This window comes from Salarias fasciatus, chromosome 16 (assembly GCF_902148845.1).
Source record: "Salarias fasciatus chromosome 16, fSalaFa1.1, whole genome shotgun sequence".
NCBI lineage: Eukaryota > Metazoa > Chordata > Actinopteri > Blenniiformes > Blenniidae > Salarias > Salarias fasciatus.
In genome coordinates, this window is record NC_043760.1 from 2,686,705 (window position 1) to 2,713,147 (window position 26,443).

Genomic DNA, 26,443 nt, shown 5'->3' on the forward strand with positions numbered 1-26,443 from the left:
GATGTGCGTGTGTGTGTGTGTGTGCGTGTGTGTGTGTGTGTGTGTGTGTGTGTGTGTGTGTGTATGAGTGTGTGTCCGGCTACCAGTCGGTTGGATGTTCTTAAATAGAGCCCAGAAATAGCGGCGGCGGCTCGGTGACTCAGCTGCAGTCAGCGCCGCGGCTTTGATGAGTAAAACGTGCAGAAGAGCGGCGGACCTGTGCAGAACCGGAGGCAATCCCAGGAGGAAAGATCCGTTTCAACCCCCCTCATCAAAACACCGGCCGCTGGAAAAGTCCCGCAATTACCAGGCGGCAAAGTCGTGACTAATAAGCCGTAGATGTTTATGAAGCGAAATAAAGTCACATCGGAAGCAGTTTGAAACGTTTAAATACTGAACAAATCTGCCTCGGAGCAAAACACTGCGAAGGAACATTTCACTGTGCAAACATTTCAAAATAAAATGCGCCGTCCTCGTCTCAATGTTTCCTCGCACGGAAGCAGACGAAGCTCCATGTGATCATTATAATACCGACAGGAACGAAACGATCGCTGCACTTCAGTCACTTTCTAACTGGATTCATGAAAAGAGCTACACGACGTCACGGGAAGTGAATACGTGTCACGTTTATGCAAAGGCGTTTTCAAATTAATGTCCGTCTCCAAGAAAGCCAGCAGAAATGCTAAAAATGACACCGTTTTGTATTTTCACTCACTCTGATCAATGAAACAGAAACAAGCTTTCAGACGTTTGATTCTAAAAGCAGGTGAAGTGATCTCCTTCAGCAGCTGGAATCGCTTGTAGCTTCATTGTTTTGTATTTAATCACCTTTAATGAACTCTTAACAATGGAGCTTTTCCTCCAGTTTGCTGCCATAAACCACGACTGCAGGAGCAGAGCAGCAGGGCGAGTTCTGGGTCTGCAGTCAGAACCCGGCCCGGCCACATTCCTCTCAGACCACTTCCTCCTCTGACTGCCATTTCCTCCTGGCTGCCTGAGAGCCGTCCAAGAAAACTCCTCCGTGCTCCCAGATCCTCGGCGCGGCGCGGTGCAGCGGCGGAGCTGCCAACTCCGGCGTGAGTCACCGGGTTCGAGAGTGAAAACAAACCGGAGCGGAACAAATACACGCTGACTCACAGCAGTGACTCAAACATCTGGAATACACCTTCAGGATTCACATGGAGGGAGCGCTTTGATCCTCTCCAGCGCACGCACGAGTGCGTGTGCGCGTGTGTGTGTGTGTGTGTGTGTGAGACACATGGATTAACGTGAACTTCTTTCATAACTACAGTGACATCTGCTGGATCCGGATTACACTGACTGGAGTTCCATCTGAAGGTGCAGAGGAGCAGTGTTTCACTCTCTCAAGGCACGGGATAAGAGTCACTGGTTTGAATCCACACTGGGCTTCAGGAACTAGCATGTTCTGCTCCTGACTAACAGCCCAAAACCACACTTTTTAAATCATTGGCGAGTCTAAAATCTGTTAGTGAAGAAGATTCTCTATAATCCGATGTCTTGATAAAGTTCGTCTCTTCGGAAGCGAAGGTTACTTCCGTATCAAGCTCATTCCAATCACAGCACAGCCTGGAATCGAACCCGGTGATTCTTGTTGTGAGGTGAGAAGGCGAACCGCAGCACCACCATGGAGGAGGAGGAGCACCGACCCACCAGCTTATTCCGATGGAGAACATGCAGCGGTAGCCGCCCGTGCTGCACGCCGTGACCCCACGCCGACAGACGAAAGGTCGAACAGCTGGTTCCAGCTGCGAGCCACTTTCCCTCCACATCAGCTGCTCTCCGAATAAAACAGAAAATCACACACGGCCCGACTTCAGCTCCCACAGGTGGTATTTTCGAAAATGTCACCCTCCTCCTCCTCATTACCTCTAAAGGTAAGTGGGAATCAAACCGCGGCCCGTGTGAGTGTGCATTTCGTCACCACCGCCGTGGGGACTTCAGTGTGTCTGAACGACAAAAACCCCCGAAGGGAGGAAGAATGAGTCCTTTAAAAACGTGTTGGGAGGCTGGAATGCAGTGAAGCTGAGGCCTCGTTTCCATGGCGACGGTTTCAAGCAGAGACATGGCAACCATCTGAAACAACTCGACCCTCCGAAACGACGATCCGAAACGACACCGATGAGTTTTTTCACTGAACACACGTAAACGAGGTCCAACGAGAGCCACACACAGTTCAGTTCAAACCAATGCAGTGTCAACAAAGTGTGAGTGTGTGTGTGTGTGTGTGTGTGTGTGTGTGTGTGTGTGTGAGCCGTACAGAGCGTGCAGAACGCGGTGCTGAACAGCAGCCGTCAGCTGCAGCGGCTGTCATGGCGGCTCGCTGCAGCTGTGATAATGAAGCGAGTCGAGCCGCCGCTCCGATCGCTGATCACCTGGAGGACTGAAGCTTCCCCCGGCGGCACAAAGACTGTCAGAGTAAAACGCTCCTCAGAAAAGCCTCGGCCCGGGTCTGCATTGTTCACCGGCGCCGCCGCCGACTGGAAAGTCTCAATTTACTGTGATTATGTTCTGATTATTCCGACGTCTCGCCGCCGTTGACCGAGTGTTCCCGGAGAACCGGATCAACGGCGGCTCCTGTCACACAATTCAGCTCAGTTTTATTCTCAAAGCCAAAACACAGAAGCACAGCGATCAGGCCAGAGGTTCTGAAGAGAAGCTCTTCATAAAGCGACGCCGCGACTCCTGAGAGAGACGGAGGGGGAGGAGAGAACAGGAAGCCATCACCAATGCTACTGCTAAGCTAAGCTAGAGAAAGAATTCAGGACAGAGTCCATCCTGGACAGGAGAGGACAAGGTCCATCCTGGACCGGCCTCCAGTCCATCACAGGGACAGACAGCCACACACACACATTCACACACAGGGTCAATGTAGAATTAAAGCCGCAAGCGGCATTGGACGGGACCTCGCCCTCTGGCAAGGTGGCCCCACTGAGGTCGTCCTTGTACATTGATGACCGAAGTCCAGGTCACTGGGAACCTTGCTCCTCCATAGACTTCCAGCACCCTGTCACCGAACATGGAGTTGTTAGCATCTCCCATCCACTAACATGTAGCTGTTAGCATCTCACATCCACTAACATGTAGCTGTTAGCATATCGTTTCCACTAACATGCAGCTGTTAGCATCTCATATCCACTAACATGTAGTTGTTAGCATGTCCCATCCACTAACATGTAGCTGTTAGCATCTGTCACCCACTAACATGGAGTTATTAGCATCTCCAATCCATTAACATAGAGATATTAGCATCTGTCTTCCACTAACATGAAGGTGTTAGCATCTCTCATCCGCTGACATGTAGCTGTTAGCATCTCTCATCCGCTAACATGTAGCTGTTAGCACTGAAGTCTCAGTCATTGGGAACCTTGCCAGTACATAAACATTCATTTTCATGACTTGACCTCATTTTCTGTTGTAATTGGGCTTTTAATTTGAAGGAATTTTGGGCGTTTATTTTGGAAAGGCAGTACACGCTCTTATAATCATGACTAACCCTTCGGTACTCCATAAACATACATTTTCATGACTTGACCTCATTTCTTGTTGTAATTGGGCTTTTCTTTGGAATGAATTGTTTGCTTTTATTTTGGAAAGGTAGTTCATGCAAACTACGGTTTTTGGAGACCTGGACATTATTTATAGGTGTGTGCCTGCTCATTTATTCACTCAGACAAACATCGTGCAGCTTGGAGTCCTTCAGAAGTTATTTAGATCCAACCGATTCAGTGGGGGCCACGGCAATGGAGCTTCCCGCACTGAAGCTCCGAGAGTGACTTCTTACATCGCTAAAACTCTGAAAGAAGGATGAATTTGTTGTAAACAAGCTTGAATACTATGTTTTTGGCCTTCAGAGACCTATATGACATGACTGAAAAATAGCATCATATGTACCCTTTAATGACAGCTGCTGTCGACTGCACTGCATGCCCATATATGGTCAGTAGCGGACTTCCTGTTGGATTTAGGTTATTGGTGTCAATGGGTGATTTTTAGATCTCGATGAGATGAACACATGAGCAATTGGTTTTATCTCTCTACGACATTCCTACGGGCTGCAGCGGCCATTTTTTCCAAAAATGTGACTTTTATTTTGAAGGGCATATAAAATCCACACCGTGTGACTTTTGACAAAGTTTGAAACATCGTTTGTAGAGAAGCTTCTCCTCTTTCAGGCCGCATTACTTTGATGTCTCTATGACAAAAGGTCTCGGACAAGATAATTTTTAAATGAAGAGTGATTTTTATTTTGAAAGGGAAATAGCGGACTTCCTGTTGGAATTAGGTTGTTGTTGTTAATGAGAAATTTTTAGATCTCAATGGGATGAATATGTGAGCCTTTGGTTTTATCTTTCTACGACATTCCTACGGGCCACAGCGGCCATTTTTTCAAAAATATGACTTTTATTTTGAAGGGCTGATAAAATCCACAACGTGTGACTTTTGAAAAAGTTGTGCACATCGTTTGTAGAGAAACTTGTCCTCTATCAGGCCATGCTGCTCTGACATCTGTACAACAAATGGTCTTGAGTGGTGTAACGTTTTCATGAGAAGTGTTTTTTACTTTGAAAGGGAAATAGCGGACTTCCTGTTGGATTTAGGTAATGCATGTCAATGGATGATTTTTAGATCTTGATGATACAAACACTTGAGCAATTGGTTTGATCTCTCTAAGACATTCCCACAGGCCGCAGTGCAGCAGTTTTTTTTTCTCAAATTTTACACTGAAAGGGAAATAGCGGACTTCCTGTTCACTTTAGGTATAGGTATGTCTCTTGGTAAATTGTAGATCTCGATGAGACGAATTCATCCATGTTAATTTTATTTCTCTGCGACATTCGTGCAGGTCGCACTGTCCATTGTAGTGTTGCAAGTGCGTTTTCAGACTTCAAACTTTAAGGGTTAATAAAATCCACACCCTGAGACTTTTGAAAAAGTTTTGAACATCGTCGGAAGAGAAACTTGTCCTCTTTTATTTGGCACCACCCTGACGTCTCCACGACAAGCGGTCTCTTAGCAGATAATTTTTAAAGGAGGAGTCATTTTTAGCCAAATTTTACACTGAAAGGGAAATAGTGGACTTCCTGTTGGGTTTAGGACATTTTTGTCAATTAGAGATTTTTAGATCTTGAGGAGACGAACGCATCCACATCAATTTGATCTCTCTACGGCATTCCTAATGGTTGCTGTGGCTATTTTACTGTTTCTCGGTGGCGCTAGAGAGCAGATGAGGTTATAGGGTTAATTTTTTCATTATATCAAGTGGCCACCGGTCCGGATGTCCGTGCCAAATTTGGTGAGTTTTCGTGCATGTTTAGGGGGTCAAATTAGTGCTCGAGTGCGACAGTAAAATAAGAAACAAACGGACGAAGAACAATAGAGGCCTTGCCCTCAGGCAAGGTGGCCTCAGTTGAGGCCACCTCGCCCTCGGGCTCGGTCCCTAATTAACCCCACGTTTATGGACTGTGGGGGGAAACTCAGACATGGGGAGAACATGCAAACTCCACCCAGGATTTAAACCTATGACCTTCTCATTGTGAAGTGACAGAGCCAACCACTGCCTCACCAGGCAGCCCCACTTTATTCATGATTACCATTATCCATTGCTTCACACAGAATTAAATCATCTTCATAGAATCAAATCATTAAAAAAAAATCTGATAAGCACAAACATGAGACAGAAGAACGGGACCCTGCTTTTTTTAAATATATATAAGTAACGGCCACACACTCCCGATCACTCATATTTCAGAAACAAAGCTCACAGGCACATAAAGCTGTTTATCCAGTGAAAGGTAAAAGCAGGATGGCGGATTTGACCCGACGCCTCTTTGCAGAGAACTGATGCATTGTGGGTCATTTCCACGGGGCCACTTTCATTGTGCTAAAAGAAATGAAACCTGCAGAAAAGCAGCGTCGGTATTGACAGGAAAAACACGCCGGCGCCGAACCGCCGCCTTGGCGCTGGGGCTTCACCCCCGCCGCCTGAGTGACGGCTGCGATGCATTAATGAGCCGGAACGGAGCGAGCACTTCTCTCACGGCGAGATAATCACCCGTTTCATGAGCGGTCTTTAAGCGCGGCGTTCTGCGGTCCGCTGCCAAACAAAGTTTACAAAGAGCGACGGACGTCAAAGACAGGAATAAAAGAAAGAGCGAGCAGGGAGTGGAGGAGCGCTGCAGGATCGGTGAGGATGATGAGCCGGAGGACGAAGGCCTGGTAAACCAATCACCGTGCTTCTCCTGATGAAATATGAGGCTCGCTTTTCTAAACATCTGATTGGTTCTGAGAGGAAACGGCGGATCAGGACGAGTCCCTGGAGGAAACAGAACTCAGGATCCGGTTCATCACTGATGGTTTTAGTGAAATGAGTCAAAAACAGACGTGCGAGTTATTAAACTCCTGCAGGGAAGATCTCCAGAACTCACCGCCTTGCTCAACGACCCTTCAGCAGGCGGAAATGGGGGAGATTGAACCTAGAACCTTGCTGCTGAAGGACAAGCTTTTACTGAAACGGCTTTAATCTCTCCATAGGGTTCTGGACCAGGGTCACCGGACGCAGGTCTGGTCTGGGTCTGGTTCTGCAGGTCCCCCCTGTTCAGACTGATGGGCTCATGAAGGCCTGGAGCCGCAGGATCCGGTCTGATCCTGATCCAGTAACGGGGGTGCAAACGTCTTTCTCTAAATCCAGCTGGAGCTCCTGCGGTTCTCCTGAGGACCAGGTTCTCTCTGTGACCTCTGCAGACAGAACCCTGGAACGTCGGATCCGATCGGACAGGATCCGTCAAAACCCCCTCATTGAGCTTTGGGCCTGTGTTTGGGCCGAGCGCTGCTCCGAGGCTTCTGCTCGCCTGCAGGGAGGAAGACGGCGTTCTCTGTTCCTCTTTCACAAACCGACAATTACCAGAGTTCCTCTTTTCTGCTCCTGCAAACCGCCGCCTGTCCTTTCAGGAAGCTGTTCAATGGATTTGGACCGAGACGTGCGGCGGTTTAATCCCGGCAGCGAGGGGGGAGACGGGATGAAACCGATATGGACGGCAGACGGAGAGCGTCACCAGCACCTTCTGCTCCTTTCCTCCCGCTCGTCATTTTCTCCGCGGGACTGTTTCTTCTTCTGTTTCTATTTTCTCAGATGAAACCCCACCCCCACCCCCACCCCCCTGCTGGGGCCGACCTGACGGACGCGCCGCGGTGGATTTAATGAGCCGCGGCGCCGGGGCTCAAACCGTGGCACGTGTGCAGTGGACTGCAGTAACAGCCAGGAAAAAAAAAAAAACCACAACAACAAATCCGGTGAAAGCGCCGTTTCATTTCTAAGACATGCAGCAGATTCGGCTTTTATCTCCCAGACGAAATGAGAAGCGAACACGCGTTTGAAGACGGACGAGCCAGAACATTAAGACCACTGACAGAGGGACGAATGAGACTCTTCTTCACGGCTCCTGTTAGAGCAGCGCCGTCCAACTCGCTTCAGCTCTGAGGCCACAAACACAACCTGAGAGGGCCGGACTGGGGAAACGGCTATGATCACCTTTAAGTCTAAAGTTTTACAGTTTTCTTTGTTGTAGCACAGAGTTTACGTCATGAAAGTGTCGATATTGTCACAGTTAAGCAGCAGAAATAACAACAATCAGGGATCATGTTGATTTCTCACTGTGACAAATAGATTTGAGGCCAAAAAGGCAAGAGAAACACAAAGTAGAAACATTTTCCTCCTTGAATCGCTTCGAACTGAGATGGGTTTTTTTGTCTTACATAAATTGCGAAAAAACTTTCCAACAAATTTTCAATCACAACTTGACTGAAGTTCAAATTTGTACCAGAAATTTGCCAGATAAAATGACCAGTTTCTGACACAGGCAAAGTATTGCTCAACAGTTTGGACCATTTAAATACAGAGTCTGTCCTCAGTCCAGCAATCATGTTGTCAGGAGACGTCAGGACAGGAGGAGGACGTCAGCCCGAGTGACGGACGGCTCGCTGCTCACGTCTCCGTTCTATTTCAGAGAAGCGGACTTGTTTGAGACGCCTGAGGAGACGGGGACGGCTTTCTGATGGGAGCGAGACATTTGAGCGACACGTTTGCAAACCGTCACAGAGACGTTTAGGAAACACGGTGAACTGTCTCCCGTCAGACTGAGCTTCTGCAGACCTGCGCCGGGCCTGCTGGGTCCAGAGGGGACGGAGGACGAGACAGTCTGGTCCTTCACGAGAGCTGCAGCATGCTGAGCTCCGCCCACCAGCAGGAGGCGCCAACGAGCGAAGCCAGCATCAGATGTGTGTGTTCCCAGTAGCATAGACATAATAAAGAGTAGACCCCGCTTGGGGAGCTGCGCAGCGAGAAATACGGCCGCCATCTTGGTCCGGTCGAGCTGGCGCATACGCTCCAGGCATTTGTATGGAGATTCAGCCAGAGCTCTGTGTGTGACTCCTGTGTGTGACTCCTGTGTGCGACTCCTGTGTGCGACTCCTGTGTGCGACTCCTGTGTGTGGGACGGTAGCGAGCAGGGATCAGGAAATAACTTTTCACATACAGGATTAAATGTTTTTTCAGCATGACACCTGACTATAGAGTAGGGGTGTGCGATATGACGATCTGGATTATAACGTCGGGACGATCTCATAAATCAGAAAGATCGTTAAATCGTCACGTTCTCCTCGTTGTTTTTTCACCTATATATAATATTTTTTTGGAGTGATGATGTTACCTGAAAGCTTCAGATAATATCAACTAAACATTCCCTCTAGTGCAGTTATCCACACACATAATAGATACATGCGGAGCAACATTAACGATGATTAAAAAAAAAAACTAAAACGCAGCCACAGCCAGAGCTGCGTTCAGGACGCAAAGCTAACAGCGAGCGGAGCGCTGTGGAGCTTTTCTGACTGGAGCTGCTGCTGGGTGGAGGCTGTGTCAGGCAGAGCTGGTTTACAGCAGCAGTACGGGATCTACAAGAGACCAGCCGCCATAGAAACACCTCGAAAAGCTGGAGGAAGAGACGCTGAAGCTAGCACCAATGCTAATGCTAGCTAGCGAGCTACTGCTAGCAGTTCACAAGCTAGCATGAGGGATTTTATATCCAAGAAATCACAGAAATGTGAAAAGACACTTAGTGAACATACCATCAAGTTAACATCTGAAATAACCCCTTTGTCTGATAACTAGTGGAACGTCACTGATTTAATGGGATTATGAGGGGCTGTATTTCAGTGGAGACAGAGCCCTCTAGTGGTCATATAGCGCAACTATTAAAACTATATCCCATTAAAACTGTGCTAAAGAGCTGTTTGATGTGTTTAGTTTCTTGTGTTACAGAAGTGTACTTTATTGTTCATTATCTTTTACCTCATTTTTAAAAGGAGATAAAAGCTTAGATCTCTGAACAAAAAATTGTTCTCAAGCAGCTGTATTATTCACTCAGGTTCTAGATGTTAAAGTTAAATTGTTTTTGTTCTAAATTGTTGCCCTTTAAGTGGTAACCAGCTAAGTTTGCATTTTTATTGACCCTTTTTAATAGTCTATTTGGTGTGTTTAGTTTTTGTGCTACAAAAGTGCACTCTATTGCTGTTCATTACTTTTTATGTTTGTGTTCATTGCACATTTTGGTTAGAAAAAAACCTGTACTATTTAAATTAAAGCCAGTTTCTTTAGCTTAAACTGTGTGTTTTTTTTCTTTTAGGGTTTTACATGTTTAAATACATTTTATACGTTTTATGTTTAACATTGGGGAAAAAAATGGTCAAACTTGCAAATTAGTCTAGAAAAATCAGTATAAAAAAGAATCGTAATAAAAGCGTGATCTTAATTTTAAAAAATCGTGATATGACATTTTTGCCATATCGCCCACCCCTACTATAGAGTCATTTGCAAACAGCTCGCTTATTCACAATTATAGAAAGTTTTAGGAACAGATTTGCATTAACTTGAAAAATGAGAACAGAGGGGTTCGAAGAAACTTTAAGGAATAAAATAGAAAGAAAAGGGAAGAAAGTGAGGTTTTTTTAAAAGATTATTTTGTGGTGATCTCCTGTTTCATTTTACATATTTCCTGAAGACAGAAACGTGAGGAAGAAGTGGGAGATCGCTCTAAGGAGGGAGAATTTCCCAGCAAGAGACTCATCTGTGCTTTATAGTGACACTTCAGAGAGCAGGACGTCCACAGAACAGGGCAGGTTTTCCGCCTTAGAGATGGCATTATTCCATCCATCTTTTAAAAAAAAAAAAAAAAAATTCACATATAGTCAAAATAATATGAGTATGTGCATGGGAACGAAAAAACAAAGCCAAAAAGCTTGTACAAATTCTGCTCCTGCACAAACTCAAAGTGAATAAAAAAGAAAAGACCATGTAAAAGTCGTACATAAGAAGATGACATAAAATTCAGCACAAAAATAAAGAAAAATAAAGAGAAAACAAAAGAAAAAAAAACAGAAATCCTACAAATATAAACAAAGAATAAACAAAACAGATAATCTAAATGTATCTCACGCATCTGTCATTGTGTTTGGATCAGGTCAGATATTACAACATTAAATTGTTCTTTAAGTTGCTTTTGTAGCTGAACATAGACGAAGCAGGGACAGGCACAATAATATCTAGATTGTCCCCCATTGGTGACAGATAACTGATTCCAGCGTTCACAATGATCATGATAGAGAGAATCCTCGGTGATCCCCTCCCATCCCCCAAAAAACAACAACAAAAAGACACAAAAAATGACTAGAAAAAAAAAGTATTTGAAAACGCCAAAAATTGTGGCCTCTAACATACCTCTTTGAATGACGCTTGTAGATAAATAAAAATGCGTGATATTGAGCGAACGATGATTCGTTTAATGCGCTGAGACTTCACTGCTCCGGTCAAACAGCGGTGCAGAGGCGCACGACCGGACCAAGATGGCGGCCGCATTTCTCGACAGCGCCCATTGGTGGTAGCGGCCGATGCGGGGTCTGCTCTTTAATATGCCTATGCACAGTAACATCTGGTGGCGTTTCAGTCAGCCAGCAGTAATAACATCACCCCACAGCAATTTGGTGCTTTAAAAAAGTACTTTATCTACTGCTCCACCGAAAAACTTCTTAAATCACCAACTTGTTACACAAACTGGCTTTAAGTGAGGAATACGTGAAATGTAGAGAGTAATTTTTTTTTTTAAATCTCAAACTATTTTCTCCCCTTCCACAACAGTTTGGTACCATTTCAGTTTATTGATGAAATAGAAGCGACAGCGCGGACTTATGAATGTTTAATGAGTCTTCTGAGCTGCGAGGACTTATTTTTGTTTTGGTCCCTGAACGCACCACCGGCGCCCATGGCAGAGCCGTTAGCTGCAGGATTCTTCACTCTCCCGGTGTCACACAGTTCACCAATTCACTAAAACTACTGGACTGACCGTCCCTGACAACCTGCCCTGTCCTATATGAGACATACAGCGTGGGATCGTGTCCCGTCCTGTGATGCTGGAGTCTGAACGAGAAATTCAAAACGAGCTAGTTCGCCGCTGGCTAACAGCTAAGCTAGCAGCGTGTTGCTTTCAGGGACTCAAGCAGCAGGGAGCTGCACAGGTTGTGTGGCTGCTGGAAAATGCAACTCGAAAGTCTTTATTGTCATGTGACTTTATTATTTTTTTGTTTTGTTTTTATGCCCTGACAATGTCCGAGTTACTTGGTGAGAAATGTCAGGTGGGGCGTGTGGATCCGCTGAAACGCGTCCCGCGTCGATGCGTGAGAGTTGAGATTTACAAGCACAGGAGCTCAATACACCACCGGATCATCTGCCCTCAGGTCACTCCTCACTTCACAAAGAACAAAACCACGCGACAACAACAGTTTTGACTCGGGAGCAAAAGCAGAAAACAGCCAATCAGCAGCTCCAGTCCGAGCAGAAACAGGAAAACACTCACCCTTCACTGGTAGAGTAAATCCATCCCGATCCTTCCTGATCAGTCGCTTCATCGTGTCCTCTTGTCTTCAATTGTCCATTTTAAGATCCATCGCCTCATAATTTCATTTCTTTTTCTGCAAACGGTCCGCCGAGCTTTCTGTTCTTCTTCTGTGGTGTTTAAAGGGAGTTCGCATCCCAGTGGTCGCATTACTGCCACCTCCTGGTCGTTATGCTCCTATCTCATAATACTCACGTATATTTTCCCCATCAAGACCGTTTCTTTTAGGAAGCTTACCAGATATCCTCCTCCTCTTCGCCATTTCAATATTTCCTTCTCCGCTCCTCCTTCCATTCCTTCTCTCCTGAATCCTGCCACCACGTTCCTTCTTTCACACCATGATTTCCTGCAGTTCACTAAAACACGCTCTCCTGTTTCTGTTTCACGGAGTCCTGATGTAAGTTTCCCCATTAGATGTTTTGTGCTATTTAGATCAGTTTTGTCCAATTCTTCGTCTTGTTCGAGATGTCTCCTCTTCTCTGCTGCCTCCTCCCATCCTCATACTTCCCACTTCCTTTTGGATACTGTAAAGATGCCTTTGTGTGTGTGTTTTTTTTTTTTGTCCCTCTTTGTTCTTGATTCATTTCCCTCCACACCATGGGGTTTCTCTCTGATCTGGACAGTCTGATGGGTGTATCAGTGTGTCCTTTCCTCAAAGCTTCTTTGGCCGACTTATCTGTTCCTTCATTCCCTCCAACATGAGCAGGAGCCCACACCAATAGCATGTCCTCCCCTTGTCCCTTCATTTCTGCACTTTCTGGAGTGAGTCTTGTCTTCTGCAGGATCTACCTGACAGGATGCTCTTTAATACCGTCCATCTCCACAGAGAAGCCACTGAGCTGGTCTGATGTTCTGCAGTTCATCTCCCCTCTGTGACCAGACTCTCCTGCAGCTGTTTCTGGCTCCTTCCATCCATCACTGCATGCTTGGATGAATTTGTTGTTCTTCTCTAAATAACACATGAAATTCACACGCTAGCTCTGGTCCTTTCCTCCTTCCAGATATTTCCAGCAGTCTGAGGTCCACCGCTCTACTGGCCCTCATCCTTACAGGAACGACGCCAAATCACCGGCGAGGAGACGTCAAGGTCTTCCACTCCCAGCTGCCTGGCAGACGCCTCTGCTGTCCAGCCAGAGCCAAGCGTTTCTCCTCTTTCCCTACCGGCAGTTTTTTATTACTTCATTTGTTGGATGGAGCTCTCTGCTTGGCAACACAAAGAACGGGATATCTGAGTTCTACTCAAAATAAGCATTTGTTTTCTGGATAACTGTTTGACTGCAGAAACATTTCAGAATGAATTTTCATTATGGAGTGAAAACAATCATTTTGTAGCAGTGCTAGCAACTAGCAGCTAGCCGCTAGCGCGGCTACATCGCTCTGATCTATTGATTCTGAGACGGATGAACAGCGGCGTTCTGAAATCTTTCGGTTGGAGGATGGGACGTCAAACGGCTGGTGTTTGATCCGGCCTCGTGGGCCGATCAGCTTGTTGCCACGGGAACGTGACGCTGCCCAACAGATCTCAGAGCGTTTCAGACGAGACGCTTCGCTGTTGTTCTCCAGTTCAGTCACCAACAAATCACGATTCAACCCCTTTGATCTTCTTCTAATGACGCTTTTTGGGATTTGGACAAAGGAAGGGAAAACAGACATCTGAGTATGTTGATGAGAAATGACAGAATAAACCACAAGAAGGAAACAAGACAGGTGAAACAAATGTCAGCCGCTTTCAGATCGTTTCCTGAAATGGCTCTTTAGCACCACCAGAGGCGGGACGGAGCACTGCAGGGGACAAATGAGTTGAAGCCACACACTGTGGAAGCATCCTTCCACCTGCTCTACGCCGTACAAACATCCTGCGTGATGAACCGAAGATTTCAAATTTTGATTCATCAGTCCATAATACCTTTTTCCAGTCTTCAGTAGTCCAATGGCAGTGGTTCTTGGTCCAGGCAAGCCTCTTTGTCTTATTCTGACATCTTAGCAATGGTTTTCTTGCTGCAGCTCGTCCAGTCGAACCCGCAGCTCCAAGTCTTCTCTTCATAGTTGAAACAGAGACTTTCTTACTACGACCACTATGAAGCTGTGCTTGAAGCTGTTGTCCTGTGAGCCGCCTATCACACAAACTGTTGACTCTCAGAAACTTGTCCTCTGATCCAGTTGTGGCTTTGGGTCTGCCAGACCTCTTCCTGTCAAAGTTTGAACCAGTTTCTGACTTCCTTTTGATGGTGAAGGAAACTGTACTCCCTGACACCTTGACTCTCTTTGCAATTTCTCTGTAGGAAAGACCCACATTTTTCAGTGTTATGATGGTCTGTCTCTCTTCCACTGTTAATTTCCTTTTTCTTTCCATTTCTGTAACAACACACTACTTCCTGCAGTACAATACTGTTCAACTGATGCTCACGAGGGTCTGGTACCACATTGTGTTCTAACACTGCTTTTATGCTGACAGAGGGGCTTGTTAGTAATCAAGTAAACTTGGAACACCTGTAGGAATTGGTAGCACCGGCTTTTTAAGGCTTGGTCACCCTCCGTTGCTGCAGGACAGCTATCAACTGTTAACCCATTTTGTGTTGAGTGACTGGAATTGCAATAAATAACTGGAAAAATTGGGGTGTTCTAAAACTTTTGACCGGTAGTGTGTGTGTGTGTGTGTGTGTGTATGTATATATATGTGTGTGTGTGTGTGTGTATATATATATATACACACACACACCAAGAAGATGGCCCCCAGTGATGATCTGCTAAGTGAATGCCTCAGACACCAAAAGCCCAGTAAGGAGGAGCCAGAGGAGCTATCATGGACAGACAAAGCCCTGCATGGCATGGACCACCGACACATTGAAGAAGTGGTTGACATTGGGAAAACATACCAGTGGCTGGAAAAGGCTGGACTGAAGGACAGCACAGAGGCAAATCATGGCTGCACAAGAACAGGCCCTGAACACAAGATCAATAGAGGCTGGGATCTACCACACCACACAAGACCCCAGGTGCAGACTGTGCAAAGAAGCCCCAGAGACAAAACAGCACATCACAGCAGGGGGTCAGATGCTGGCAGGCAAGGCATACATGGAACGGCACAACCAGGTAGCGGGCATCGTGTACAGGAACATATGTACCGAGTATGGACTGGAGGTCCCAGGGTCAAGATGGGAGACTCCTCCAAAGGTGGTTGAGAACAATCGAGCCAAGATCCTGTGGGACTTCCAGATCCACACTGACCAGCAGGTGATGGCCAATCAACTGGACACAGTGGTGGTGGATAAACAGCAGAAGACAGCTGTGGTGATAGATGTAGCAATCCCAAGTGATGGAACATCAGGAAAATGGAGCAGGAGAAGCTGGAGAAGTACCGAGGGCTGAGGGAAGTGATAGAGAGAGTGTGGGGCGTGAAGGCAACCGTGATACCAGTAGTGATCGGGACAGTAGGAGCAGGAACCCCCAAGCTGGGAGGATGGCTCCAGCAGATACAGGAACAACATCTGAGAGCTCTGTTCAGAAGAGCGCAATCCTAGAAACAGCTAAGACCCTGCAGAACCCTCCAGCTCCAGGACTCTGGTAGAGGACCCGAGCTTGAAGGAGACAGACGCAATACCGCCGGGGTGGCGAGAACACAGTTTTTATATCTCAAAACATTTTTCGGTGTGGGTTCAGAGTGAAATAAAGCAGATTGATGAATCAGGTGAGTGTGTGAGGAAATTAAAGAAATGTAGAAGAGTCAAAGCTGCGAATGATTCCCAATGATTCCCACCAGCGCGTAAACAACCATGTAAATAAAGACAGCTTCTGTTTATTGACGCATAAAACATCCTTCAAACAATAAAACCATTTCCGGGTCTCTGTACAATGCTTACTAAGCAGATTTATTCTTATAGAAAACGTCGGAGGGCCGAGCTTAAAATCACACGGCTCCTTCAGATTTAATGGCAGGTTTTTTTACTCTGGAAAAAAAAAGATAAAGAAAAAAAAATTACAGCATTCCATCAACAAATATCTCCAAGCAATAAATATGCATTTTATAAATAGTGTAAATTTACATCCAAATAAAAAACACACACACACAAATTAAAGTTCATTCGGTCTATGTGCAACCCATTTTCTCTCACGTGGCCGTTTGTGGAACTGAAAGAAAACCAGCCCGAGAACGAGAACGAGAACGTCGCTGCTTCCTCCTTTCTTTACACAGCAGAAGAGTTTTCTCTGCTTTTCCTGACGTACAAAAAAACCTGCTATGCTAATTCTCTGTGGAGGAGGAGGAACGAAGCGTTTGTGTCAAACAGATGAAGGGAGAAGAGGAAAAAAAGAAAAAAAGAAAAGAGAACTGGAGGAAGAAAGGATCCGGGTCAGTAGTCTTCATCAGCTCAAACCAAATATGTACAAAACTTGATGTAACTGTGTGGAGGGTGGCGCTCAAACAGTCGGGACGACGAGCTGCAGCTGCAGGGGGGAGGGCCGATGAGCTGCAGCCCCCCTCCAGGCCTCCGGGGGGAGCAATGAGCTGCAGCCCCCCCTCCGGCCCAGCAGGGGGCGCTGCAGCCCGGTGGGTTGGTTGCATAGACGCACAGCTCAGTTTGAGGACTGACGGCTTTATTTCTTCCTGAATATCAGAAACGTTTCATTTCTTGGTTTAAAACAAGCCTGGGGACAGCTTCCTGTTTCCTGTCGTGGTTCTCAGGTGGACCAAGTGTCGGCGCCATCAGGAGGAGGACGGCAGAGGACTGGCCTGAGGACAGAGGAGACGCTGGGATTAACACCCTCTTCTCACCGTGGCTCAGGACTTGGCCTCAGAGCCGCTCCGGTTCCGGTTCCCGCCTCTCACCAGGGTGAACTGGTCGTAGACCTGCATCAGGTCCTCCATCTTGTACTGCTCCAGCACCACCAGGTTGTCCAGGTCGGGGCTCCCCCTGCGGGCGCAGTCCTGGCAGTGCACCACGTACGTCTTGCGGCTGTTGCTCTCGCTGGTGACGAACAGCAGGTCGAACACTTCCACCTGGACACAAGGGGGCGGCAGAGAGTTCAGACTCTGGATCCGGACCGGTAAAGGCTGATCCGCGAGTTCAAACTCCCACTGAACCGTCCAGCTCCTCACATGGAGACTCTGACCGGCTTCCACACACACAGAGGTGAAAGAGGAAGAGAGGTCAGAGGTCAAACTCCCACTTTATGGTGACCTCACTTCACCTTTACCGTGTTTTCATCCTGTTCAGGCTGAGAAAAGTTTCTGTCTGGTTCCTGAGAAAGTTCCAGATGAAGCTGCTGCACCTGGAGACCATCCATCCAACATCCATCCATCCATCCAACATCCATCCATCCATCCATCCATCCAACGTCCATCCATCCAACGTCCATCCATCCACCCATTCAAAATCCGTCCATCTAAGCAACATCCATCCATCCATCCATCATCCATCCATCCACCCATTCAAAATCCGTCCATCTAACCAACATCCATCCATCATTCACTAATCATTAACCCATCCATACATCCACGCCATGATCTGCACCACCGTCCATCCAACATCCATCCATCCAACGTCTATCCATCCATCCATCCAGCATCCAACCAACATCCTTCCATCCATCTAACCAACATCCATCCATCATCCACCAATCATTAACCCATCCATGAATCCACCCAATGATCTGCACCACCATCCGTCCAACATCCACCCATCCAACATACATTGACCCATCATCCACCCATCATTAACCCATACATCCATCCAACACCCACCCACCATCCATTGACCCATCCAACATCCATCCACCCATCCAACATCCATCATCCATTCATAATCCACCCGTCAATAACCCATCCATCCACCCAAAGGTCTGCACCACCATCATCAATCCTCCATCCAACATCCATCCACCACTCACCCAAACAGCCAACATCCATCCCCTATCATCCATCCATCACCCATCCACTCAATAACCTGCACCACCATCCGTCCACCGTGACGGGCCGAGGTCATCAGTCCATCAGAGGTTAAACCACTGCATCGGCTGTGTCTCACCTCACAGATGCTGCAGTAGTGCGCCGGTTCGTTCTGGCTCCTGCCGTGCCAGACCAGCTCCTTCCCCGCCGAGAGCAGCAGCTCCCGCTGCATCTGGCACTGCTTCAGGGTCCGCAGCAGGCAGTACCTGACACACAGCGGGGGAGGGCCCGTCAGCGCACGCACACACACACGCACTGAACACACACTCCGGCGGTTCCTCACTTGATCATCTCGAAGAGCTTGTGGTCCGAGACCTTGATGTTCCTCGCCATGTTCCAGGACAGGTGGATCATGGGTACGATGGACTTGACGCTCTGCAGCTTGTTCCACTCGTAGCGCTCCACTGCTAACTTGTACTGATGAGCTGAGGACACACACACACACACACACACACACACACACACACACACACACACACACACAGTTTTCAGACCATCAGTTGAAAAACTGAAATTAAAGTCATTGTTGAAGTTTCAGCAAGGCGACTTCCTGCAGCGGCTGATTTCTGACCAGAGCGTCTCGATCGGGAATCAAACGGAGAAATAATTTCCCCTTTGACCTGGTTGAACTGTCTTTGAAAATAAAATGCCATGCAGACCAAATTGATACAATTCCACTCTAATCATCCTTACATTAAAGCTCGGGTAGACGATGTTGAAGAGCCTGCAAGATCTGAAAGTGGCACACCTCAACCCCCCCCTGAGCTCCTCCTACTCCGATCAGTGCTGGGCCCAACGCCACACCCCCACCAACGTGACCGCGCATCTCAACTCATGTTTTCAACGGGACCCCGCTCCAAGCCGAGGGTGACCATGCGTCCTCTTTTACCCGGACATGTCCACTTTGTACGTCCTGTCCGGGGCGTCCGGGCGGGTTTTTTAATGTCCGGGGTTCATGTTTCTCACAGCACATAAACGTAAAGTGACCAGCGCTTTGCACACAGTACTATGATACTTTGTTGCACGACGTAATTACCGAGAGGCGTCTTGTGAGCCGATCTGCCCCCCCCACGCACACACACACACACACACGGAGCGGAGCAGACGGGGCTGGTGGAGCACGGCATCTGATTGGTTTCTTAAGAGCGGTCCGCGCCTCACGATTGGTCGGAGTTTTTACTGTCCTTTGGCCGCTACAGTGGTCAGATTTTTTCCGTCCACATAATGTACTGCCTTCTCCCAGGGGGCAAGGAGCATCTCACTCAGTATGACAAACAGCGCTTTTGGACAACATCGTCTACCCTAGCAATAAATAGCATTAATTGACAGCCCCAGTTATTATACTGTCGTTTTACAGACGACACGCCAACATGATATAAAACCACTTCTATTACGGAAATGTCTGTTTCTCCTTTAATGCAACAGTTTAATTATCTAAACCACTAAACTCCTCGTGTCCTGAAAGACGGACGCGGCGGAGCCGGCGCTGACCGGTGAGCGGCCCGACGTTCCAGGCGATGTTGTTGCACCAGCCGATGGCCTGAACCCAGTGGATGGTCCCCGTGTTGAGCCACACCAGGTCCCCGGGCCGCTGGATGAAGCGGTAAACAGGCACGTTGGTCTCGTACAGGTCCTCCAGGTTGGGCCACCAGGACCCCATCAGGAAGTTGATGTTGTTCCTGTTTGGAGGAACGAGTCCAGTCAGAAACACGTCGACGTTCTGTTTCTGCGTCAGAAAAAGTCTCATGTTTAAACGGCGACGTTTTGAAAGTGAGGTTTGGCAGAAGAAACGGCAGAACACCCAGTTGGATTATTGTTATGGTGACGGTCAACTCTGGAACTACCAGGATCTGGAATCCTGTGGTCCGTCTACTGAGCATGTGCAGAAGGTCTCGGTGTGGGTAACCAGCTGCAGCGTTTCAGTGTTTTCCTTCACACAGTTTCACTTTAAGGGCTGTTTTTAAAACGGTATCGATTTCAGCGGCTCCGAGCGCCGTTGCCGTGGGAACGGACCCCCAGAACGCTCTTCACACAGAGCTTGCGGTTCCGTGCGGGGACGGTTCTGACCTTTCACAGAAGTCGTTGATGACGCCCCAGTACGGCTCGGGCACGGCGAACCACTCGCAGTCCCCCGGGCCGATGTTGATGTTCACCGAGCAGAAGTTGTTGTTCTCCTGGTGGCCTGGAAGAGAGGGCGGAGGAGGGCGGAGGTGAGGGGGGCGGAGCGGGGCGGGGCGGGGAATGTGGGCGGAGCCTGCCTACCTGGCGTCCTGCTGCCTGGGACCTTCATGTACAGCTGCACCGTGTTCATGCCCAGGATGGTGTGGCCCACGTGGCTCAGCAGGTTCCCGGCAGACACCACCCGGGCGAACGCCGGCAGCTTGCTCAGCTCCTGCAGCTGCAGCTTCCACCTGCCGGGGGAGGTCAGAGGTCAGAGGGGAGGAGTCACAGGCTCCTCTCAGAGGAGGCTGGACGTGAGAGGAGGCTGGACTGACTTCTTCTCGTCCGACAGGTCGATGTTGGTGCCGAACTTGATGTGCTTGAAGGGACCTTTCCGCCGTCTCAGCAGGCTGAGGAGAGAGGAGGGACGTTATCCAGAACTTTATCCAGAACATTCTCAGCTCTAACGCTCCATATCAGCTTGACTCGCGATCACCATGTCGAGTAGCGATGAACGAAGACGCTGGGTTTTTACTTCATTTCAAATTCCAAAATAAAGCGCAAGCTGATGTCAGTAATGTCATCAGGAGCGCTAAAAGGAACGTTTTAAGAACAGAGTCACATTCACACACACACGCAGCTCCTTCACCTCGTGTCTTAAACTGGTACAATAAACTGATAAAACAATATCAGAATAATTAAAACTGCTTCATTATCAGCTCCTGACAGTAGAAATACTGAAATAAGCATTTTTAGACATAAACTCGACTCGTCTAATAGGTGGAATTCAGTGTGTTGATCTGGAAGGTAACAAATCGTCTCGAACATCAGAACTCGATGTGTCGGCAGTTTGTAACGGCAGCTACTAGGGGTTGTAACGGTACACAAAAGCCACGGTACGGTACGTACCTCGGTGTAAGGGTCACGGTTCGGTACGTTTTTCGGTACAGTGGGGAAAAAGTAAAAAAAAGCTCACAAATGCACCAGAACATTTTTCCCAAGCTTTCCCATGCGACACATTATTGGCCCAGTTTACATGGTGTTTTTTCAATCCGATTGTAACAATAGTATTAAATGCGAGTGTATTCATGTACAGCATACAAAGCATCCACGATGAATCCTTGTTTACAAGGACCCTGTGACATGCGCACAAAGTCTCACGAGGAACTTGCAGGTCTTCCTCTCTGCAGCAGCAGTCCTCAGCGCCAAGCAGAGAGTTTTTATCTGCTGATATCTGCCAATAATGTCCCAAAATCTCCATGATACGCTGCTGAAGGAGCGGCTGCTCCCCTGACCGCAGCACCGCCGTGCGGAGCAGCACGTCTCGGTGTGAGCTCTGCGCCGCATGCCGATGTTTCGAATTAACTGGTGCCAGTGTTAACTTGTGGACCAATAATGACTGAAACATCTAGTCGGTTCTGGCGAACGTCGGTTATCGACAGTTACAGTGAGTGTATACGTTTAAAGTCTTTTGTGAGTCTTACTTTAACAACTTGATGTAATCAGCATGTGTTTACACAGACCTCCGCTGTCATTCGTTAACACGGGAACCATTTAATCCATAACACCAGCGGCGATTGCTTGTATTCTGCTATGGAGCTCTTTATACACACTCCCTGCTGCGGCGATTTGGTTCCATCTCGCCTCTCCAATGTTTTTATGTCGGGGTTTTGTATTAAAAAAGTGTTTTTTCCCCACCACCGTGGCGTTCTCTGCTGGTTTTTTTGAACTGTGCTGCTTCCTGTTTACTGGCACGTCACAACGTCACTCCGTATGAGGGAACGCACGCGGAACAAATACTCTCCCGTTTAATCCGCTCCGCCACACGCTGCAGCGCTCATTCCGCTTGTACTTTCTTCTTTGTTTGTTCATGTTTGGACCTGCTTGTTCTACTTCTTCTGCTTCTGTGATAATGGTGGTTGCCGGCAGCTTTTAGGCTCATACCGCCATCTAAGGTTGGAATTTTTTTTTTTTACTCACTGGTGTATTCGTCGTGTGATTGTGTGTGCCGAACCGTGACCCCCGTACCGTGACGGTACGGGACGAATACAATACCGTTACACTCCTAGCAGCTACAGATCATGGAGAGAAGAAATATAGATCTGTTTTCCATCATTTTAAATCAGTTCAAAGAAATCAATAACATCGCTGTAACTTTAAAGGAATATCCGAGGATTTTGGACCCACGCCCTTTCCCTATCATGACAAAGTTGGACAAGCTCATAAATACCTTTTTGTGTCTGTGCTCCAGTGGCTGGCTCCCAGCTGTTAGCATCGTAGTTAGCTTAGCTCAACTGTGGGAGGTGAAGAGGAGACAGAGCCAGACTGACGAAAGTTGACAAAATCCTCCTTCCAGTGGTCCAGGGGACGGCGTATTAGCGCGGAAGTAAATCCGAATGGTTATAAAACATTTTAAAAGACGTGTTTTCTTTCAGTCCGTTAAAATAACGGTTTGAGACACACAGATCTGCACAACCGCGGAAGGATATACCGGAGCACAGCAGTAGCAGCCATAGACTCAGCCGCTGTGCTCCAGTATATCCTTCCGCGGAGCACTATGCTTGTGCAGATCTGTGTGCATCAAAACGTTATTTTTAACGGATTGAAAAGAAAACACGTCTTTTAAAATGTTTTATAACCATTCGGATTTACTTCACGCGCTAATACGCCGTCCCCTGGACCACTGGAAGGAGGATTTTGTCCACTTCGTCAGTCCGGCTCCGTCTCCTTTTCACCTCCAGCAGTTGAGCAAAGTTAACTACAATGCTAACAGCTGGGAGCCAGCCGCTGGACGCACAGACACAAAAAAGGTATTTATGAGCTTGTCTAACTTTGTCAATGACAGGGACAAGGGCGTGGGTCCAAAATCTTCGGAGTATTCCTTAAAACCTGCAGCGTTTCTCTCGCTTCCTGCAGCAGATTAAAGAAAAAAGCTCACCTGTCTGAGGATCCTGCCTCGGCCTCCGCCTCCTTCTTCTTCTCGTTCTCCTCTGGAAGAACAAATGGGGTCCACGCTGATCTGGGATCTGAGTAACCCGACCCCCCGGCACCCCCGGCCCCCCCCCGGCTCACCCTCAGGGACTCCTGGAAGGACGAGGCCTGGTACTGGGCGTACTTGACGATGGTGGTGTGCGAGCGGCTGCTCTCGCAGCGCCACATCTTCCTGCTGCCGCTCGGGTCCCAGTTCTCGTCGGTGGGCTGAGCCAGCTGGGTCCGGACCTCCACCAGGTGGTCCGGGTTGGCCTCCACCGCGTCTTGGTGGAGAACAGCCCCAGGTCTGGACGGAGAGAGGAGCACTGGCATCACCCACAGCTCACTTTGTTCCTCAAAGGCTGACATGAAGCAGGAACTCTCCGTTTTAGTTCCAAATAAATAATTCATTCTCAGCTTGTTTTGTTGTATTTAGTAATTTGTTCAAAACGATCGATGATTTTAAGATTTCATTGAGTTCCTAAAACGAGCCGACCGTGTGTCTGAATCGACTGGCAGCTTCACATCCAGACGCTGCAGTAACGAGTCCCGCCTGCAGGCTGGTGCTGTTGTCACACGTCCAAGTATCCACTGAGAAACACAACACACGCACACGCACACACGCACACACGCAGCTGATTTCGGCTGTCGTACCCAGCTTGAGCGCCCCGGCCAGCCCTCGGATGACGGTGACCGGGTTGGCGGCGTTGGTGCAGAACTGGTGGAGGGGGGGGAAGAACGCGTCCCTCTTGTTTTCCAGCTGCAGAGCAGAGAGAGGAGGGGGGGGAGAGGAGAGAGAGAGAGAGAGAGCGAGAGCGGTCAGGACGAGCGCCGGGATCGAACCGTGCTTCCCGCACGCCGCGGGGCCGTACGTACGTAGATGCTGGGCGTGGGCGGGTTGAGCTTGTCCTTTGGCAGCGGGGGGGGAGGGGGGCCGGGGGGGCCAGGGGCGGCGGGCAGCGGTCCAGCAGGATGCTGCTGGTGGACAAACCGTTCTTCCCCAGGTTCCTGCAGACGGATGAAGCAGGAGTCAAAACTCAAATCAGCTTTTTCTTTCTCACTTTCTAAAGAAACTCTCAGTGATTTGTGTTTCTGTTGAATTTTAAATTCACTCGGAAGAGAAAAGAGAGTAAAGAGATCCTCTTCAGCCTGCTGCTCCATCTACAAGTTAAAAACTCACTTCTGGTGATTTTTAAACCCGTTTCAGGATTGTGGGGCGGACAGACAAAACTCCACAAAACGCTCAAAACCAAACTAAAACTGTCATTTGTCCCGTTTAGACTGCTTCAAAATCCTTTCTCATATGACGTGTTTCATAAAATTTTCAATTCCAAATCTACCTAAATGAAAAAAAGTATTAATAAAATATAATCAAAATCCAAATAATTACAAAATAACTAAGACTGATCTAAAAATATATAATAAAAAACTTTTTAAAAGATTAATAAATGAAAATTTTAAAAATGAAATAAATAAAAAAATAATTAAAGTAAGAAGAAAAATTTAAGTCTTGAGAAGATTGGAAAGTGTTTTACAAAAAAATAATGTAGAAACAATTCTGTTAAAATGAAATCACAGGAGATTTCAGAGGCAGCAGAGCAGCACTTCGTTTCCCACCTGCAGGCCTTCAGCACCTCGCCGGAGCTGGGGTAGATGGAGACGGAGGACCAGGGGCCAGACCGGCGCACGCCGAGCGCTGCTGGGGCCCCGGCGGCGGCGGCGGACTCTGGGGGCCGGCGGGGCTCTTCCCGTCAGCGTGGGCCCCCGGCGCCGCCGGAGGGGCTGTTAAGGCAGGAGAGGCTGTTGGCGGCGGCGTGAGGATCCGCCGGGCTCGGGGAGGGCGTGGGCCGGCGGCGGCACCGGGCCGACAGCGGCGAGGACGCCGCCGAGTGCTCGGCGTGGACCGCCCGGGTGGACGCTGTTGAGCTTCTCGACGAAGAAGCCCCCGCGGGGTCGCCGTGGTTACTGTCGCCGTGGTTACTGGTAGCATTGGCTTTTCCCTTTAGTCAAGGCTGAGAGCTGAGGATTGTCTGAACTGAGAGTGACGGCGGCGGGGGAGCCGGCGGCGGCGCCGTCCGCCACCCGCGGCTGGACGTGATTAGTCCAATCCCGTGCGGGGGCGGGGCCGGCGGGACCCGATGGCGTGCTGTCTTTGGTGTGGACCCCTGAGGTAGTGGCGGCGTGGGGGGGCGAGGACAGGCGCTGGGCGTGGTCTGCGCGAGGCGGGGCGACAGCGAGGAGGCGGAGGACGAGCAGTGCAGGAATGAGCCGCCTGGTTCAGAGCGCCGGACGAGGGGAAGGACGGCGAGGACGAGGACAGGGGGGTGTTCTCCATTAGGACCCCGCGAATGGGAACCCGGAACCTTCGGAAGCCCCTGGAGACACAAACACACATTCTGAAAACCAGGAAGGTGCAACAGAGCAGCACGGTTCCGCGGGCGACGCCATCTCGGACCCTGACCTGAGTGGCGGCGCCGCGCTGCGGCTGCTGCTGCCCCCTCCAGGCCTCGTCGGTGCGCGCCGGGCTGCTGGTGGCGCTGGCTGGTGCTGGCTGGCCGGCGGCCGAGCAGTGGTGAGGTAGAGAGTTCTGCTGCGGGTAAGGCACGTTCCGTTGCTCGCACCGCGCCGCCGCCCGCCTCCGGGGCGTGGTTCCGGTCCGGCGGTCTCCCGGCAGCTGCCCGGCCGCGGGCTGGAGAGCACGACCCGTTTGGCCGTGGGCCGGGGGGAGGGGGAGGGGTGGGGGGCGGGGGTCGGCCAGGGGGCCGTTGGGGAGGCCGGGCCCGCGGCTGGCCGCCCGCCGCGCCGCCGCCTGCTGACGCATCTGCAGAGACAGGAGGAGGAGTCACAGCCTGAATGACGACTTTGTGGTGTGTGTGTGCGTGTGCGTGTGCGTGTGCACCTGCTGCTGGTTGCTGCTGCATCAGGGAGAGCTGGCCCTCCAGCTGCTCCAGCGTCTGCAGCTGGGGGGGCTTGAGGTTGGCTCGGGTTGGTCCGCAGGTGTTCCAGGTGCTGCACAGAGGTCAGAGGTCAGAGGTCAGGTCAGGGTCAGCAGGAACAGCCGAGGTTTTCAGACTAACGGGTGTGTCCGGGCGCCGTCCCACCTGGAGCTTCTGGGGCGTCAGGTACCAGCTGGGGACGGGCTGCTGTTGGGACAGTCCGGCGCTCCCTGTTGAGGGAGACAGACACACATCGTGACTTCCTGGTTCCGACGCTGGCTGGCGGGAGCGCGAGGCGCGAGCCGTGGCCCTCCGTACCTTGGCCGGGCTGGCGGTGCGTTTCCTCTTGGCCTGCCGGCTGGCCTGCGGGTCCGGGTGGCCGGCGGCGGGCGGAGCCGCCTCCCCTTTACACGCCTGCAACCCAGCAGAGAGACCGGCGGTGAGGGACGGCGGCCCATGGCGGCCAGACCCGGTCACAAGAGCCAGACTGT

At 49.3% G+C, this 26,443-nt stretch overlaps 1 protein-coding gene across 1 annotated transcript in view; it reads right to left on the reverse strand.

Annotated features, from left to right (window-relative positions):
- Nucleotides 1-15,918: 15,918 nt before the first annotated feature.
- Nucleotides 15,919-26,443, reverse strand: part of kdm6a (lysine (K)-specific demethylase 6A) — a 39,342-nt gene continuing 28,817 nt past the window's right edge. The window contains 25 exon segments of the mRNA XM_030112141.1: nt 15,919-16,671; nt 16,768-16,938; nt 17,966-18,092; nt 18,170-18,311; nt 19,378-19,565; nt 19,954-20,068; nt 20,149-20,297; nt 20,382-20,456; nt 22,985-23,037; nt 23,119-23,297; nt 23,300-23,323; nt 23,671-23,776; nt 23,893-23,964; nt 23,967-24,024; nt 24,634-25,022; nt 25,024-25,217; nt 25,220-25,270; nt 25,273-25,337; nt 25,339-25,391; nt 25,478-25,837; nt 25,920-26,000; nt 26,002-26,025; nt 26,118-26,161; nt 26,164-26,182; nt 26,271-26,370. Of these exon segments, the coding sequence (XP_029968001.1) occupies nt 16,645-16,671; nt 16,768-16,938; nt 17,966-18,092; nt 18,170-18,311; nt 19,378-19,565; nt 19,954-20,068; nt 20,149-20,297; nt 20,382-20,456; nt 22,985-23,037; nt 23,119-23,297; nt 23,300-23,323; nt 23,671-23,776; nt 23,893-23,964; nt 23,967-24,024; nt 24,634-25,022; nt 25,024-25,217; nt 25,220-25,270; nt 25,273-25,337; nt 25,339-25,391; nt 25,478-25,837; nt 25,920-26,000; nt 26,002-26,025; nt 26,118-26,161; nt 26,164-26,182; nt 26,271-26,370 (2,866 nt within the window). The 3' untranslated portion in view covers nt 15,919-16,644.